Source organism: Pavona decussata, unplaced genomic scaffold (genome assembly GCF_977016875.1).
Source record: "Pavona decussata unplaced genomic scaffold, jaPavDecu1.1 SCAFFOLD_286, whole genome shotgun sequence".
Lineage (NCBI taxonomy): Eukaryota > Metazoa > Cnidaria > Anthozoa > Scleractinia > Agariciidae > Pavona > Pavona decussata.
This window is the reverse complement of record NW_028145687.1, coordinates 900,918-920,087: the sequence shown is the minus strand read 5'-3', so window position 1 is coordinate 920,087 and position 19,170 is coordinate 900,918. Positions and strand designations below refer to the sequence as shown.

Here is a 19,170-nt window from a genome sequence, read left to right as displayed (position 1 = left end):
GAACCAATTATAATGTCCAAGAAAATGAGGACAATATAAGTGGTTTTACATAGAGTGCTAACCTAAAATTCGAAGAAAAATGTGAACTTCCGAGCTTCCGAAGACACATTCGCTCTTCGCCGAAGAACAACGAAAATTTATCGAGTCCGAATGTTCGTGCAGTATTGTTCAGAAAACGTGTTTCCCGCCGCCGTTCATAAACACGAACAGTTCAGTTAATGTCTTGAGTTCAGTCAGTTTGAAATGGAACTAGATTTGAAACGAGTTGCTCGTCTGGAATACTTGAAACTTCGGCAGTCCAAGCAAACAGAGAAAATTGACGCCGTGAAGGTAAGCTTATGTTTAGGCAGAAAATATAATGTAACGATCAGAACGATCGTGCTCGCGTGTGTTCTAGTTTGTCATATTTTTTAGCTCAGCTTTTACCGGTATCAAAAATCAGACTGAATGCTAAGTCTCAAGCTTTCTTTCTTCTTTCTTAAGCTTTTCTTTAGTCAGATCTTATTAGATTTGTATGGTTATCTGAGGTTAGTTCAACTAACAAGCTAATGTTTAGGTTTGCTATGTTATGTAAAAGTATCGTACATGTGATGGTTTCCTTCCATGGCCAGCATAAGGGAAGTGCTCTGGCTTAATTTAGTACATACGAAAGGACATTTTTCTCGGCAGTTACAAAGCAATAAACTCTTGCATATTATATTCTGTTTTCTGGGTCTAGTAAGCTCAAATCATCCAAAAAAAAAAAAAAGAAAAAAAAAAAGTGCGACCTTGGTTCGATTCCCGGACTCGGCGTCATGTGAGTTGAGTTTGTTGTTGGTTCTCATCCTTGCTCTAGGAGGTTTTTCTCCGGGTACTCCGGTTTTCCCCTCTCCTCAAAGACCAACACTTCTAGATTCCAATATTTCGATCTGGAAAGTGTCCCAGTTAGTGCTCGGTTCAGCACTAAATACATTGAAACTAAATAAAGTGATTTATAAAGTGATTTTTTATGATTTTGTACCATCTTCTCTTGCAACTGCCTCTTTGGTATAAAATTGCAAGGTTTGCTGGCAGGTTAGTTTCTTGAGAAACTGTGGTACTGCCTCAGTGTAAGAAGGAATATCTGTTTTTGTGAACTGAGTTCAGATGACAGAGGTAATTTGGCCACCATAAAGAGATTTAAGGGAGGAGGCACAGTGGGGTGGTCAATGCATCAGACTTTTGATCGGACGATTGGAAGATTGGAGGGTTTTCAAGGCTAGGTTGACCTCTTCATTGCCTTGTTGTTTCCTTAAAATTATAAGAAATCTTGCTTCACATATTCTCCCTTCCCCCGGGTGTATAAATGCATACCAATGATATACATGTACTATTGGGGGTAACCCTGTGATGGACTAGCATTCCATCCAGGGGTGGGAGGGGGGAGGGAGACTAACAATACTCCTAGTTACTCCGTGCTACAGAAATCAGGTTAAGCTCTGGCCGTGTGGACCACCCAGGCTCGTAGTGCGACTTTACCATTTTTTTAAAAGAGATTAGAGAGCTGGCATTTTGAGTGCTAGTACTTTGTCGGGGAGAATCCCCCATGACGAATAATTCACTCAGACGAGGAACTAGCACTTTCAACAAACATCAACTTTCAAATCCCTTTACAGTGGCGAAATTCCCTTTAAACTCAGTTGATAAAGCCAAATAGTCTGAAATGTTTTTAGCAAACTGGCAGTAGATAGTGGTGGATATGTTGTGGTTCGATTTTTAATTTTCTTTGTTTTATACTTATTATCATACAAATACCATACACAAAAACAAAGGAAAATAAAAATTGAATCATGGATAAAAGTGAACCACAAAAACTTGACTTTTCATGTTTTTTTTTTTTTTTTTTTGGGGGGGGGGGGGGGGTAACTCTTCTAACATGACCCAAGTTTTCTGACAGTACTAGTGATTTCACTTGTTAGAGACCTTAGCCTACAGGGGTATGCATAGAGGTCCTATAATGGTAAATATCTGCTATAACAACTAAAGCTAAAATCTGTTGTTTGTATAATAAGCCTTAATAGTGTGGAGCATTGGGAAGTGCTTCAATCTAAATTATACCATCATTGCTAAGGCTTAAGTGTTGTAGATGAGCATAAACTTGCTATATTCTGCAAAATGGCACTTGCCCAACCTTAGCTACATACATTTACTGGTCAATTGTATACTCAAAGGTGCAAGATTTACCATAGATTTAAGTAAGCTGTAAGTAGATCCCTCCAAAATACCCTTAAGCTAAAACTGAACTCCAAACTGATCATGACCTTTCTGCCTTTCAGAGTTGTTTCACAGATAATCAGCAACATCTTAAAGAACTGCTCTGGAAGAGGAAGCAAAAACAAAGAAGTGAAAAGCAACAAGTTGTTCCATTCATCTCGCCAGCTGAACAGCTTCCTTCCACAAGAAAAGTACTATAATATAGTAAAAATAACAATTCATGTAAACTTTGAAGAAATCAGCATCATCAGAATTATCCCTTTTTTGCCCAAAATTTTGCTGAATTTACTTAGAAATAGAAAATCTGAGTTACATGACTTTGTACGTTGTATCTCAACAGAAGTCAAACCTATGACCTTATTTTTGTTGTCTATATTGACCAAATGAATATTTGGTTTAATCAACAGAGTTTTTAAGGTGATTTGGCCACCATGAATAGATTTGAGAGTTGATGGTTTGAGCGTTAGCCCTCCAATTTGCTTTGACAAAGGCCTAACGCTTGAAAAATGTCAGTGTTTGAATCTCGTTGTAATGGCCAAATTGCCATCACCTGACCAACATTAATTTTTTCTCCTCTCCCCATGGATTCAGCACCACAGTTAACCCCCTTATCCAGTTATGATGACCTAATGTTTCACACCAGTCTTAATCACATTCACCCATCCTTGCAAATATGTCACTTGGCACAGAACCCTAAGAGCAGAGTGATTACTGAATCTGATCAGGTCACATTTATGAATTCAAGTACCATAAACACCAGCTTGTAAGCTGCACTAGTTAACAGATAAGCTCTACCCCGAGTTTTGAAGCTCAAATTTTAGAAAATATTTTTTTGCAAAAATTGTTTTTGAGCAGAAATTTTAGGCTAAAAAGTATGGCTTATACGCCAGTCTTTCTGGTACATGTATGTTCTAATGCTTTGCTAAATGTACATTCATTATTTTTTCTTAGTGCTCTGTTTACAGTGGGTTTGGTCATGGCACCCAACACACTGTACTGAGGACCTTGTATGCTGTTCAGCCATTGCCTCAGTTATTAACTTGGTCGCCTCTTCAACAAAACTACATGGTAAACTTAGTGCACTCTTTTGTATTCAATTTTAAGATTGCAGAACTTGATCATAAATTTGCAACACTGTAGGGAACCGGAAGGAGGGGTACTCTCATACATAAGCTATAATGGGTATGTGCAGCTGTTAAGGTTATGGTTTTCAAGACATTTAGTTTGGTATAGGGTATAGAAATCAGAGAGTTATGGTCTCGACATTATAGGGTATCATTTTCCAGGAAACTGATAAATTGCTTAATATGTAATTTTAGTCTAGACTATGTTTTTTGTTTTGGTTGGACTGTGATAGGACCAAGTTTCTGGAGAATAGTGAGTGTGGGATAGGGTAGGGATTTGTGGTCTTAAGTCTAGTTTAGGACTGCAAAATGCAGCTGAACTTGGCCTCATTTAGGGTACATGTAAGGGTTTCAGAGTCCCAGCAGTACATCCCCATCCAAAAAGTTTTAGAGTAACCCCCTTCTCCCCCTGGGTAGGGAACACCATGGATTGTCGTGGCAAAGCTTGTGTGTCTCAGTGAGTGTATGACAGTCACAAGTATGTCAGCTGATACCTTGTGCTTGGTAAAGACAACCATGCCAGATTGGTTGAGGTCGAGAAACCAGATGTAAAGCACCCGCTGATCCAACAGGGAGGATCACGGGCTGCTTTTCACCTGGTCTCTCTATGTCAACCAATTTGACCAGGTACTTTCCCTGTGGAGCAGCTTCTTAAACACTTGTTAAGAGCCCAAGGCCCAGTTGTTTAAAACACGATTAAGCTAATCCTGGATTAAACTCAGTTGTTTTTCTTCTCACGGGAAACTCGTTAATATTCCAAAATGTCCGCTCCAGTGATTCTCGCAAGACGAGATTCTCATATCAAGAGACGAGAGTCGCGTCTCTCGATACAAGAGACGGATGGAGAGATGTGACTCTTGTCTCACAAGAAACGAGACGAGACTGGTAACTTACTTTTGAGCGGTACTGTAATGTGAATTTTGATTCGAGTTCAGTGACTAATCAATAAAGATTTGTAAAAGCTTATTTACAGCTCTGGCATGTAGATTCCTGTGGGAATGCTGTTTCTGAGTTTGTTGATGTTTTCCATGTAAGCAAATTGCTGCTCAATATTCTTCTCAATACAAATCATTCATTGATAATATTGAAAGGTTGAAGACGAGACAGTTCTGCATAACATTCCATACATGGGAGAGGAAGTGTTAGACCAGGATGGCTCATTCATTGAGGAACTCATCAAGAACTACGAAGGAAGAGTGCATAACACACCAGAGCATGGTAACATTGTTAATTTTAAAACTTTTGTCTTTTTGTACCATTTGCATGGATTTGGGAAGTTCATGAGCCAGGCAGAAGATTTAGAGCAAAGTTTACTTTCAAGAAAATTAATGTTAAAAAAAAAAATAGGTCAAAAGATTTTCATTAGTTTCGTCACAAATAACTAATTAAAAGTTAATATTACACACTGCACATACAAAGTAGGTTTGGTGACGGGGAAGCCTGAATTTGAAGCAGAGAGTGGAAAAGGTCCAGGCTTCCCCTAGTTTAGGATATGATCAAAACAGAGTGACCAAAGGCAACAAAAATTACAAATTTTGTTTTTAGTGTTTGACGAAGCAGCCCTCACAGACGATCTACTTGTTCAGCTGGTAGAAGCCTTAAAAAAACACAAAGAATCAATCAACAAGAATAAGGAAAGTGAAACAGCAATGGAAAAGGAGAAAGAAGCAAGTGAAGGTACCTTGCAGGATTCTATGTATTGTCCATAAATAAATTATATGTCTTGTCTTTGGAGATTTTATCATTTAGCTGTTTTAAATTAATTTTTGAAGTTGAATAACTTTTTAAATTAAGTTTTTAATTAAAATATCCGCAGAACGTTCCTTCAAAGACGAAGGAAAGCCAGCAGAGGAAGCCGAGAAACATGATGAACTGTTTGATGCAATTGCGTCTCTGTTTCCTGACAAAGGCTTACTGGGAGCAGAAGTTTATCGCAGGTAAAAGGAGGATTTATTTTCTGTTTTGAAACCAGTTGCCACTGAATTGGCCTACATGTACATCTGTGAGAAACGAGAAAAGAGGTCATTGCACATCCATGGGTTATGATTGTTATTAAAGGGCTGTGTTTTCATCTTACATGTAATAGTTAAAAATGAAAAAAAGCTGCATGAACAGCACATCATTATCCATTTGATTCTTACCTAATATATCTTCTCTTTTTCAGATACAAGAATATATTAGATCGTAAAAATGGTGAATTGCCGCCAGAATGTACACCAAATGTTGATAGGTGGGTGGTGAAGTAATTTGGACAAACAAAACTAATTTTCCCAAATTGGCTCTCACATTTCATTGAGTATAAAAAGGGTATGTTTCTCAGTTCTGTTGCATCATTTAACATTCAATTTCTGCTTTCCTTTTTCATTTATTAGTCCCAAAGCACAATCAGTTTCAAGGGAACAGAGTTTACACTCCTTCCACATGCTGTTCTGCAGAAGGTGTTACAAATATGACTGCTTCATGCATGGTAAGCTGTGGGTCTTTTACACTGTTCTGCAGGATAATCTGACTTGATCAATAAAGGAAAGCTTCATAGCAGCACAAAATTAATCTAAAACATCACAAGCCTACATATAAGCCAAACCTGTGAAATGTAAGGTACATATAACTCCTACTAGGGGTGAATCGATTCAGCTTCACCACTGGTCACAATTCCAATTTATTTAGCGTTACAGTGCTAAATACTTTGACACTTAAATAGAGTCATTTATTTTATTTTATATGTTTTAATTTGCTGCTCCATAACTTTTTCAGAGCTTTGATGTGAATCAGAAGCTTTTGTTGAAAGCCAAATTTTTGCATAGAGATTTACGGTACAAGTGGACCGGATGCGAATCAGCGAAAGCGCGAACTCACACTCTTATTAAGTTCTAATGTATAGTGCATGTAGGGACATCAGCATTTGGCTGCACATGAAATTATACCAGCAATACTTACTGTATAGCTGATTCATTTTTGCAGGGTAAATAAAGTTTTTACTTTACTAATAGATTACTTACTGTGTTTGTCACTGTTAAATGGTTTCAACTGAATGGCACTTTTTTCACTTAGGATGGCGAACACTTCCTACACAGATAAAGCGAAAGGTACGTCATACTTCTTGAACATAATTTATGCCTCAGTGAAGCTTCCAAAATAACCTTTTTAATTGTTTGGAGCTTCCCATATCAATGTCAATTTTACAATAACTGTAGAAAATTCCAATGCGCTAATTGGTTTGTAGCTTTTGTCCATAAGACTACGGACAATAAAAACGATGCTAGATGAAATGCGCAGGGTTTTTTCAATGGAAAATAAAGCTGATTGTCCTGCATAGTCATAAACTGCACAAAATACCTCTGTACTTGGAGGCACTGTCCTCAGTATCGGCCAACATCTCATTTCAGGCATGTTACAGCGTACATAGAAATTTTCTTGATGTCTTTGCTTGGAGCCCTAACTGGGAGACTTGTTGTCAACATTGACATATTGTCTTTTTGTGTTTAGAGTCCTGTTGATCTTCAAGAAACAAGTCCGTGTGGTTCTGACTGTTACACGCATGTGAAGGTATGTTTGTTGTTTTGCTTATTTTTGTGAGGCTTTAGCTTAGACGCATTTTAGTGTTCAAAGGCATTGAGTTCTTAGTGTCCCCCCCACACACACACTTAAAATCCCCCGGTGAATTCTCTCTGACTGTTATCTGTGGACTAGACCTTTTCTCTTTGTCATAACAGCATTTGCACGAGGGGGAAGAGAAGACTTCTGAATCAGTCAGTACCAGAAGACGAAGCCGAGCAAGCAGTAGAGATGTTAAAACAGGAAAAGGGAGTGCTAAGGGTTCAGGATTTCCCAGTCCGGACAATTCTGCGGTGAGAGAACAACAAAAACCAAATCACGTTATTTACCTAAGTGTCAATGTATTTAGCTCAGAGCACTAATTGGGGACACTTGTCCAGATCAAATTGGAATTTAGAAGTGTTGGTTTTTATGAGGAGAGTGGAAAATGGGACTATCCATAGAAAAACCTTTCAGAGCAAGGACAAGAACGAACAACAAACTTAATCCGCGTATGACGCCGAGTCCAGGAATTGAACCCGGGCCACATTGGTGGGAGGTGAGTGCTCTCACCATTGTACCATCCCTGTTCCCCTAGCGATAAAACTCGTTTTTGTGCCACTTGCACCATTGTATTGTTTTGTAGTTACGTGGAATAAGGACATTGAAAATTTTTCAAGGCTCTTATTTTGGGATCTAGAGTCTTTCATTGGCAGCAAAGGAATGTTGACGCAGTTGAAATGATGCAGCTGCAAAGAAAAAATGATGAACTTTGCTAAATGAAAGGGTTTGGATTGGGGTAGTAGTTTGTGGACATGCTGACACGAGGGTTGCCTGGTGTGAATAACAAGGGTTTTTTTGGTCAAATAATGATTTGACAAAGAGGGAATGAATTTGAATATTCAGGGTTCGACCAGGCCAGAGTTGTTCTAAGAGCTGATAACATTATCCAGCCGACAATTAATTATTGCTATCCAGTGGGAAAAATAATGTACTCCAACTAATATGGTTTATCTGTGTGATATTATCTGCTTGATGAAGTTATCTGCCCTTTTTTGAACAACCAGAGAAGTAAAAATCACAGGGGCAAAGCATTTAATATGCAAGTAATTGTTCTCGTGTGTCTGCTTTGAGAAACCCCTGATTATTGGGCCTAAATAATAAGAATGCCAGCTTTTTCTTTTCTGTTATATTGAAGGCTGGAGGAAGTAGTCCGGAACATTTGTTTGTGACTTCTGAGTGGACCGGAGCTGAGGCATCACTGTTTCGTGTCTTGAGGCCAATCTACTGTAACAACTACTGTAGTATCTCAAACTTGATTCAGACCAAGACTTGTAAAGAGGTAAAGAGGTCACGTCTTATAGTACAGTTTCATAATTATACAGGAATTTTTTTATTACAGACATTTCTTCTGGTTCAAAGATACCAAAACTCACACACTCCCTTCCTCTGTAATATGGACACCTAAGTAGTAAGAACACTTGGACACATAAGGACACTCACCCTTTTGCATCCATTTTTAGGAGGTTCAACTGATGTAAAATTACCCAAATAAATGCCTCCTCTCCTGCACATCTAAGCATCCTCTCGAATTAACACCGTATGAACCAAAAGAGCACGCGAAGGGAGTTTATTCTGTTAATTCAGTACGTTTCTTTGTAGGTGTATCTCAGGGCATTACAAGAGTCACATGAGCCTCTACCAACTGCTGATGATCAGGATACTCCACCAAGGAAAAAGAAAAGAAAACACAGGTTTGAACTTCATCCCATTAAAAAAAGAGATGTTAACTCTCCTAGTAGTCTGATTCTCAGATGTTCCAGGTAGCTTGCATCCAGATTCACTGATGGACTTTGTTCAAGGTCATGTTCCTGACATTGCATGATAGCCACAAGTGACCTGGACCATCTGAGAATCAGGCTACTCTCCTAGCCACTTTATGCAACTTAAATAAGGTTAAGAGCCTAACATAACTGAAGGTTGCTACCACACTTGACTCAGTTAAGGCTGCACACATATAACTGCAATTTCCTCAAAACCAGAACAAATAACAGCTGAAGTTGATAACTGAAGTTAATAAATACGTTAAGCTTGAAATTGAATATTACTCAAGACTGTTGAATGCCAGCAAGAAGAGCAAGCTTTCAAATTTATAATCTTTGGAGCAAGAATCAAGTCTTTAAGGACAGAGATAGTTATTATCTCTGAAAAATGCATGGTTACCCACTATTTTCTTTTTAGATTGGCTATAAACCGCACAAAAATATCGCTGTATTAATAGGCACCACCCATAGGAATCCCGCGTTTCTCAGACAATGTGGAGATTCACAGAGTGTATGCAAAGTAACAGAAGGAGGCACTATCCTTAATTGCATCTCTTAATGCGAGATAGGACTTGCATCTTACTTTTGAGTTGTGCCGTGGTCACCTTGTTTAAAAGTATGCTGTTGTTTTGATGTTTACAGGATGTGGTCTCTTCACTGTAGAAAGATCCAGTTGAAAAAAGGTACTGGTACCTATCTTTTTGCTCTTGCGGGGCAGAATTGAAGTGAATCTTCTTCTCAATGCAGTACAAATTAAAACATGACATAATGTTATTCTTTTTCCTTTCAGATTCCACCTCCACCCATGTGTATAACTACATACCATGTGACCATCCTGGCCAACCTTGTGATCAGTCCTGCATCTGCGTTGCCACACAGAACTTTTGTGAAAAGTTCTGTCAATGTAGCACTGACTGTAAGTCACCAAACAAAGCTTATTAACCCTCGGCAAACGTTAACAGAAAATTCTTTGAGCTAACAGGAACTGCACCTGTAAATTGTCGCAGTGTGCACAGTCTATCATTATGCCAGTTGGGTGTAGCAATGCACCCACTATTTTCCACTACCTTTAGTCACAGGGCCCACTGACTGTAAGTCACAAAACTTAAAGCTTATGAACCCCCTCCAACCATTTACTTTCTGGTTAGCAGAAAATTGTTTGAGAGAACAGGAACTGTGCCTGTACATTGCGGCAGTGTGTACAGTGTAACATTATGCCAGTTGGGTTTAACGATGCACCCGCTATTTTCCACTACCTTTTAGTCACAAGGCCCTCACACTAAATGGAAGTCATGAAACCAAGTGTCTGAACCCTCTGCAAACATTTACTCTCTTGTTAGCAGAAAATTGTTTGAGAGAACAGGAACTGCGCCTGTACATTGCTGCAGTGTATCATTATGCCAGTTGGGTTTAACAATGCACCTACTATTTTCCACTACTTTTTAGTCACAGGGCCCTGACACTGAATCAGAATGTAAATCATAAAACCCAAGCAAACATGTACTGTTTTGTTAATAATTTTTGGAAAGAACAGGAACTGCACCTTCAAACTGTGGGAGTATGTAATTACTGTGCCAGTTGGGTTTAACAACGCGCCTACCATTTTTCACTGCCTTTAGTTGTAAGGCATTTGGACTTACTGTAAGTCATGAAACTAAGCTTGTGTACCCTCAGCCAAATTTAATTGTTTGTTAGCAGAAAATGTTTTCAGAGGACAGGGTTTGCACCTTTAAACTGTGGCAGCGTGTAATTTACATGCCAGCTGGGTTTACAGTCATCCCAGGTCACGCGTGAATGATATTTATGAAATTTCTTTCTAAATAACTGGAATTTGATTTCACAAGCCACCGAAAATAACACTTCAACAAAGATTGATCCACTAGTAACAAGTGATGTAATGGATTTGTCCCTCCCATGCCATTTCAGGTCAAAACCGTTTCCCTGGGTGCCGCTGTAAAGCACAGTGTAACACTAAGCAGTGCCCATGCTTCCTAGCGGTCAGAGAGTGTGATCCAGACCTCTGCCAGACATGTGGTGCTGGTAAGCTAAAGCAGTCTCTTTAAGTTTACTATTCCTTTTCAATGACTAAAGTATCATTTTTTTGTTGAAGGCAGATCCATCCTGATTATTTCATGGGGAACAAAAACTGTTTGTTAGGGCAAGTAATGAGGATGTACATTTCTTGCAACTCGACACGCAACAAATGTTGCGGCGCAAGTTGCGATTGTTTGTTGTCCGTATCACCACCTACGTGTGCAAACAAATTTTCTTGTGGCAAATGTAGAAACCAGAACTTAGCAAATGCTTTTGGTATCTCAAAAGAAAATTGGGGGTAACCATGTATTTTTCAGAGATAATTAAGCTTCAAGTTAGGAAAAAATCCCATACATTGCTTTATATTTTGGCGCTTTTTAGAGATATTATTGTTTAGTTATCTCTGAAAAATGCATGGTTACCCCCAATTTTCTTTTTGGATTCCAATAGCCCTTGCTAAGATTTGCTTTTCCCTTATAGTCATAAACTGCACAAAAATACTTCGGTATTAGTAGGCACCGTCCTTAAAACAAACTGTTGCTCGTATTAATTTTTTTTTATTTTTGGTAACTCGCAATGTGTTTCAAGTTTTAGAAGACATAAAGAAAATTGCGATATGTAGCTGCAGTGGTTTGTAACGATTTCTGACGCTTATGGTTTCACTTTATTTTTTTTTTAGGTAACATTACTTTAAGGCCAAGTAATACAGGTAACATTTTCGTGCAACATGTCGCGCAAGAAATATTACGTTGTAAGGGGGTGTTTACATGATACCGGCGCAACTTTCATTCCGGTACGAGTTCACTCCAGTTCCCTCTTGTGGCTCTGTATTCGTTTACATGATACCAGCACAAAATCTTGTACCGGAGCGAGTCATACCGGTGCGAGTTCACCCCGGTAGCTGTACCGGGGCGAGATTTTCATTCCGGTACGAAAACTCATCCCGATGTCATGTAAACATGGTACGGCTGTTCGCTCTGGCATGAAATCACTCTCCTGGGAGTCTAGAATGGGTAGCGCATGCGCAGTCTTCGATATCCAATCCAATATGGCGTCACCTGGGCGTGACAATCATGTCGGTCGAAATGAAGTGTCCATTCATGTAAACACGGTATGAAATCGCAATGTCATACCGGTATCAAACTCGCACCGGGGCGAGTTTTCACATGTAAACACCCCCTTAAGTTGCGATTGTTTGTTACCTGTATTACCAGTCCACCCACGTGCGCAGCCAATTTTCATTTTGCAGAAAGTAGATGCTGTTTCTACTTTTTGCAACTTGAAAATTTGTTGCGCGCGGAGGTGGTAATACGGGGAACAAACAATCACAAGTTGCAAGAAAGTGTTGTCTTTATTACTTACCCCGACTGTCACGGGTACTTGCCAGAAGTTCTCTTTTTCATGATGTCATCATGCCGTTACCAAAAGGAATGTGATTATTGTCCATGGCGTCAAAGTTCATGTTGCTTTGGCAATACTTTTGAAACATTGCAAATTGAGAAGATAGACTCAAGGTAGTCTGTTGTGTTGATAAAAATTTCTACATGAACCTAACACTACTTTGACTTTTTTTATTTCTTTAGATAGCTTTGATGGAAAAACCACCATCCCTTGTAAGAATGTTGGACTTCAACGCGGTCAACGAAAGGTAAAATTTTCTTTGAAACATTAAAATTACTAGTTCTCTTGTTTTGTTCTTTCGTTTCGCCTTAGGTATTTGATCCTCTCTTAACTTCTCCATCACCCTCACGAACGCAGCAATAAACTGTGTTTTCCTTTATCCTTAAAGCTGTGATTTTCCGATAGAAAGTACGCGAGACGCAACTAGGCGTTTTGTCTACCACTCTCTGATAAAACACTTCAAACGTTCACAATGTATAGAAACTTTTATGAAGCGTGCTCTGTCACAACTTTATTGAAAAGTAAACAAAACGGACCTGCAAAAGGTAGTTTAAAGAACAACGAATTCACCAATTTTTCTACCGTTCAGAACTACCGTCTGAAGATAAAGTCGATAGTAGTACTTACCCTCTAAGAGAAGCACTTTTTTTGAAACTAAATACCTGTATGTTTTCTCGATTATTGTTGAATCAAGATGAATCAGGCCATGCATTTCATCGTACATCGTTCAGCAACCCAAACGCAGCAATCTACAGAACGAAGGGATAGTGGGAAAATTGCTTAAACCGAAAATAATACTCTCCTATCGTTGACTTTGTGTTATTTATTTGTTCAGCATCTTCTACTCGCTCCCTCTGATGTCGCCGGCTGGGGTATTTATATCAAGGAGCCTTGTAAAAAGAATGACTTCATTGGAGAATACTGCGGAGAGGTAAGAAATTTCTTTCACTTCGCTTCAACGTGACTACACAAACCACTTCCAGTGATAAACTATTGAGCGTGAAGACGTCATTCATCTTAGACGAGTTAGAGCAGTTCTCAGCTGAGGTCCTAAAACTCAAACCAAAGTACTATTGGTTACCTGTGACCAATCACAGCAGATGTAAACAACACAACGAACCAATTATAATTTGAAACAAATACATGTAACCGGGGTCAAGCGCGGGAAAACGCATGCGAGCAAATGACGATTGGTTTTGGGTTTGTAGCCTGCGTAGCTGGCGGTATTGTAGGCGCGTGCGAAATAAAGTTTTAGCGCCAGAGCTGCTAGAAACGAGCCGCGAGGAGAATGGGGAGGGGACTTTGAAATACCTCCTGCGCAAAAACCGTGGGTTTTTGAATAGTCCGCACACCAGTGTGCGGGAAAAACGGATTGGTTAAGAGAAGTACACACGTCAATCAAATATAAGATGATCCCTCATATATTTCCCAAGGGAAATGTTGGTCATCTTCGCAACAGTGTTCCAGTGTTTTCGACAGGTGTTTAGAATGATCGAGTCGTCGACTCAGTTCGTTTCGTCGTCGAAAGAACAGTGCGGGCCATTCGGGTTTACAATCAATACTTTAAACTGAGTGGTCTGTTTACCACACAAGTTTTCTACATTCAACTCTGCAGAGAAGTGTGAAACGCGAGGTGTGATTGTTTCCTGGTTGACATCAGAGGCATGTTTTCTTTGTTCGTTGCATTTGAAGGAGTCGATTCTGAGAAATTCAATGATTTCTTAGGGGTAAAACGGTCCTTGTATAAATCCTTTTTTGCTTGAGGACTCCTGTCCGGTGAAGACACAGACAACGGAAGAAGATGTTTGATCCTTACTTGCGTATCTTGATCCGAAGAACAGAGCGGAACTTCCACACTTCTTTCTAGGCCGGAGCGAATGAACCGGACAAGTTCAACTGCGTTGAATATTTCCCTACCAGAAGACTGACAAACTCGACTCGATAAAACACTAGACTCCACAATGTTCAGGCCAATACCCCTTACAAGGTTCTGCTAATGTCTTGCCTTCACGCTTCGCGCGACCTGAAGGTTTGAATAAATTTTCCGTGGAAATTTATTTGGTACTTTTCTGAAATTACCGAATTTTATCTTAAGATTGACACCACACAATCTACAAAAGTCGTTAGCGTTTTCCTCTTGGCTTTTTCTTCCTTGAACCGGCTTCGTAGGCGTATCTCCCTTCGATGCAAATTGTCCGTTATCCGCCATGCATACAACAACAACAAAGTGTCAGACGATCGCCTTTATGCGTATATTTCGGGCGAAACTTGTCTGTTCTAATTGGTTGGTTTAATATGGGATCAGTTGAGGTCATTGAGGTGATAAAAGTGGGCGGCATTCAAAATACCCAAGTTCTCTGGTAGGCGGTATTTCTCGCGGCTTCGCCGCTCGCTTCTGGCGGCTCCACCGCCAAAACTTTATTTCGCGAGCGCCTATAATACCGCCAGCTACGCAGGCTATTGGGTTTGTTTCTTATTGGTTGAGAAAAGTGGCGCGAGTTTTGCTAACCAATCAGTAAGCGATCGAGCGTAGTAAAGCAGAGCCAAAGCAAACCCGAAATTACTTTCGACACTCAACTGGAAACCGCTATAGTATCTTACATCCTGGTGTACATAACGAAAGTAGCAAATATGCAACAACCTGTATTTGTCGTTGTCCTCTTTATGATTGCTATGAAATCAACAGAAATCGGGAAAGACACACCAGGCGTTCATGTTATTAATCTAGACCAAGTCTGAACAGCTTAAAAGTAAGGTAAAAACACGCACTCTTTATATTTGGCCAAAATTACTCGGTTTTGTAGCTTGAAACTACAGGGAAGCCTCACTGTTCTCGCCTTGATGGGACGCTAGTTCATCGAAGATACTCCCAGTTTTTCATTTCTCTGGTTTACACCGTCCTGTATCTCCTCTCTTCTTGTGTGAAAAGACAGTAAAGAAGAGTTAAAGGTGTCTTGAATAAAGCTGTGATGAAAACGCAAATGTCGACCGTCCAGTTCCCTCCAGCTGAAAACTCAACTGTTGGCAACCATTTTGACCATTTCTTTCCTGCACTTTGCTAGTACCCAAGTAAACAAGCCGACTACACGAAATACCAGAGGCACAAATAACTTGGTACATGCTAAAAGACTTTCCAGAAAGAAACCTCTGCTAGCAGGGTAGCTAGATAGTGGCGTGTTGTCAGTGAATTTGCAGATCCTGTTATTTATTGCTTGTTTCTTTTATAGATTATTTCTCAGGATGAAGCTGACCGCAGAGGAAAAGTCTACGATAAATACATGTGTAGTTTTTTGTTTAACCTTAACAATGGTAAGAATTTCAAATGGAGCATTGTATTTTTTTTACTGTAAAATTAAAGCGAACCACATTTGACCTATTCAACCATGTACAGACCAGGAAGGTCTCATCTGGCCAATAAACGCAACTGACGTAACGAGCCAATCAAAAATCAAAACATAAGTGCCAATGACGAAATGAACCAATCAGAAAACGAAGCTGAAAAACAGTGAGCTGGAGAAAACTTGAAACCAATGCAACCGACGCGAACGCCACGATCGCCAACGCGGGAAACATGCAACCTTTGGCATGCGCGGGAAAACATGAGGCCTGCACCGAGCCCAGGAAATGTGTATTCGGAACAAGCTGAAATTTTCTGTCATTGAAAGATGTCTATGCAACAATAATTTTTTCCACTCGATATTTTCTTTCAGATTTTGTTGTGGATGCCACTCGTAAGGGAAACAAAATAAGATTTGCCAATCATTCCATCAGTCCAAACTGCTATGCGAAAGGTGAGAGGCTGTGTCGAGCATCTTAATCTATCTTCAGTTGAATGACTTCTAAACTTAATATCACGGGAAAATGATTTTAGTCGAAGAACATTACAGGAATGTGTTGCTCAGTAGCTTTGATCTAAATGGTCACACATTAGGATTTCATCCACAGACTCAAAAGTTAGAACCACCTTGTACAACATAATAAACAGCACCACAGGAAAGTACTGCTCAGCAGCTTTCATTTGAATGATCACACTTTTGGATTTCGTCCACAGACTTAAAACTTAGAACCACCTTGTACAACACAAAAGACAGCACGACAGGAAAGCACTTCCCAGTAGCTTTCATTTGAATGGTCACTCTTTAGGATTTCATCCCACAAATTGTAGAGCATAATAAACAGCATCACGTTAAAGTACTGACAGTATTTCTGAAACTTTCACCTCTCATCATCTAACTTTTAGAAATTATTTGGCTTTAATATACAGGATTTTACGAGTTAAAAATCTTAAAATGGACTACGTTTCGAGTTGTTTTGACAACTCTTAATCAGGTTCCGTTATCTGCGAGTTTTTATTCTTTTACCGCCAAATAACTTTAATGGTTACACTGTGTTTGGATCCCCAGACGCAAAAGTTACGTCCATCCTTACACAGCGTATAACACCACGGCAAAGTACTGCTCAGTTGCCAAGACAAAAAACAGCCACCTTAGAGGGACCGTTTTAATCCCACTTAATAAAAAAATAGCCCTTTTCATTCTACAGCGTGAGATGTCTTTTTAGCCACTGGAAAGTAAACTGTGTAATCGTTACTCTAATATTTCAGTCATGATGGTGAACGGAGATCACAGAATTGGCATTTTTGCCAAGCGGGATATTGAAGCCGGAGAGGAATTATTCTTTGATTATAGGTAAGGAAACAAGTACCATTTTAACATATAAGGCTAATTAGCGGCGTGATGTTCGGAACTGAGAGAGACTGTCAAGCACTACCAATTCGATCTGTAGAGTATCCCCAATGAGTGATCAGCGCTCAATACACTGACACTTACAAAAAGTGATTTATGTTTTTTTTTTAGCAGCATGTTACTGTTAAGGGTCTAGTTTGTGTCCCCACTAGGGTTCCGTCGGGAACCAACATTATTTTTGGATTTTTAGTATTGTTGTGTTGGTCTGACAACGAATGCGCGCGGTCTTCAAACCAAAGATCTGGAGCGAGTGTATATACGGAGAGTGGGCTTGTGAGGTGCGCGCGTTTCGCGCGCGGGGATCCACGCTTTTGGTGCTTCGCGCCTTTAGATTGCGCGAATGCGCGCGGTCTTCAAACCAAAGTATATACGGAGAGTGGGCTTGTGAGATGCGAGGATCCACGCTTTTGATTTTTGATTGATTTAAGAGAAAAAAGAGAACAGATTAAGAGAAAAAAAAGACTGTTTTGCAGTGTATTTGGACTTATCAGTAAAGTTTTGTTTGTTTCTTGTTAGTTTCTAGAAGGAACACTTTTTTTGAAACATGTTACTTTTACACTTGGTAAAACGGTAGAAAGTTTGCTTCAAGAACAACTGAATGTCCACTGATTGCGCCAGGCCTTAACACCGATTTATCAAGAAGGTTTTTTAGCTCATTCACTTTATTCACACATAATGCCCTGGATAATCTGATCTGTCACTCTGTTGTAATACTTGGCATTTATTTGAGAAAAAAAACTGTTTGCTGATGCTGTCATTTGAAAGTTAGAAAACAGAATTAGCTTTCAGGATCCAAAAAATTTAAAGCGTTACAAGCTTTCGATTCCTTTGCGAAATCATTTTCACACGTGACTTGAGGTGGTGTGGGTCATGTGACGAAATGTCTGAAAATAAACATTAGCATCTCACGACTTAAAAAAAGATTCCGCGAAGGAGTCGAAAGCTTTTAAGGCTTAAATTTTATTTTTAGATCCTGAAAGCTAATTTTGTTTCCTAAACTTGACATTTACGTTTTTATTTACAGGTACAGCGCTACGGACGCTCTTAAGTTTGTCGGGATTGAACGAGACGTTGACTTTGCTTTACGATAGATCATAATTTTGTAATCAGTACGTGTCACATTCATCGCAGAACACTGAAGCTAGTATTGGTATTGATGCTCGCCGTTTCTTCCTTCCCCTTTTTTTCGGCAGACTATTGTAAAGCGAAAAAATACCAACACATCTGACCTACGCGTAATATATTATGTGTATTTTTTTCTCAACGTTTTTGTCTGTATCGTTTTAGAAAAATAAACTTAATTATAGTTTTTGTACAAGAGTGTGTTTTGGTCGTTTAGCTGCTTTTAATACTAAAATAAATAAATAAATAAATAAATAAATAACTTCATTACCCCATTCACGCGAGGGTCTTTTTTTACATTTGACCGCGGTTACAGACGAATTTAACTTGTTTCTCCCATGATAATAGTCCGAAAGGTGTTGAGAGCCGCGAGTTAACTGATTGTCGAGAACGAAGTATCCGGAAAACGAAGCCCGAAGCACGAAGCAACCCAATTCGCGATCGAAAATGAAGCGAACAAGAAAGGGAAGCACCTTGACGCGAAAACGAAGCACCTTAACTCGAAAATGAAGGCCTTGAACTCTGAACTCGAAAACGAAGCAAGCAGAACTAGAAAACGAAACACCCTAATCTGAGAAAACAAAACAAAAAACAACAACAACATGACACAAGAACACAACAACGTTTCCAAATCCCAATTCGATATCCGGGATAGTAGCCAGTGTTGGCAGTTAGTAATTCGATCTTTGCTGAATTAATTATCAATTTATTTTTAATTTATTTTATTTGGAATACGCTAATGTGCGGTGGCCCACAGTTACCATGCAAAATCTATTTTTTTTTTATGGCAAAATCATCTTTCTTCGTGACATAATTATTTTTTTTTAACAAACGTTTTTGATTCACGACAAACTCTTTCCGAATCGTGACAAATTCCACATACTCAAAACCTCGAGAAAAGATCGCAGAACGCTTTTTCCTCTTGGCTTCGTCCGCCATTTTAAATTGCAACCAAGCTGCCTCGATCTGAGTGGGCTCGATTACAAGCCGTTGTTCGGGAAATGAGCCCCGGACCCGAGGGAGCGGCGGAAAACGTGCCTACGCTCGCGAAAAAGTTTTGTTATTTCTCAGCAGAGTTTTGTCACGCCTAAAAAAAAAGAAGCTTTTAGTTCACTAGACTTTTGTCGCAATCCAGAATTTTTTTAAGAGATTTGT

General features: G+C 39.4%; 1 protein-coding gene across 1 annotated transcript; it reads left to right on the top strand.

The window, feature by feature from the left end:
- The first annotated feature begins 110 nt into the window (after positions 1–110).
- On the top strand, positions 111–18,211 carry LOC146455078 (histone-lysine N-methyltransferase EZH2-like). The gene is made up of 22 exons (XM_085094686.1): positions 111–330; positions 2,295–2,423; positions 3,184–3,300; positions 4,448–4,574; positions 4,902–5,033; positions 5,173–5,293; positions 5,521–5,586; positions 5,729–5,823; positions 6,408–6,442; positions 6,843–6,902; positions 7,070–7,204; positions 8,089–8,232; positions 8,553–8,644; positions 9,356–9,396; positions 9,504–9,629; positions 10,640–10,753; positions 12,331–12,395; positions 12,984–13,079; positions 15,376–15,457; positions 15,859–15,939; positions 16,752–16,836; positions 17,918–18,211. Exons 1-22 carry the CDS (start codon positions 244–246, stop codon positions 17,982–17,984), a joined length of 2,097 nt encoding a protein of 698 aa, XP_084950812.1. The 5' UTR covers positions 111–243; the 3' UTR covers positions 17,985–18,211.
- Positions 18,212–19,170: the final 959 nt, after the last annotated feature.

What these genes read in the sequence shown, in the direction of transcription:
- LOC146455078 (XM_085094686.1), top strand. Translation starts at nt 244, where the DNA reads ATGGAACTAGATTTGAAACGAGTTGCTCGTCTGGAATACTTGAAACTT. An exon ending in CTCTTCAACAAAACTACATG is followed by an intron (nt 3,301 to 4,447) that starts GTAAACTTAGTG and finishes TAATATTGAAAG; the next exon opens with GTTGAAGACGAGACAGTTCT. An exon ending in TTTGTTTAACCTTAACAATG is followed by an intron (nt 15,458 to 15,858) that starts GTAAGAATTTCA and finishes ATTTTCTTTCAG; the next exon opens with ATTTTGTTGTGGATGCCACT.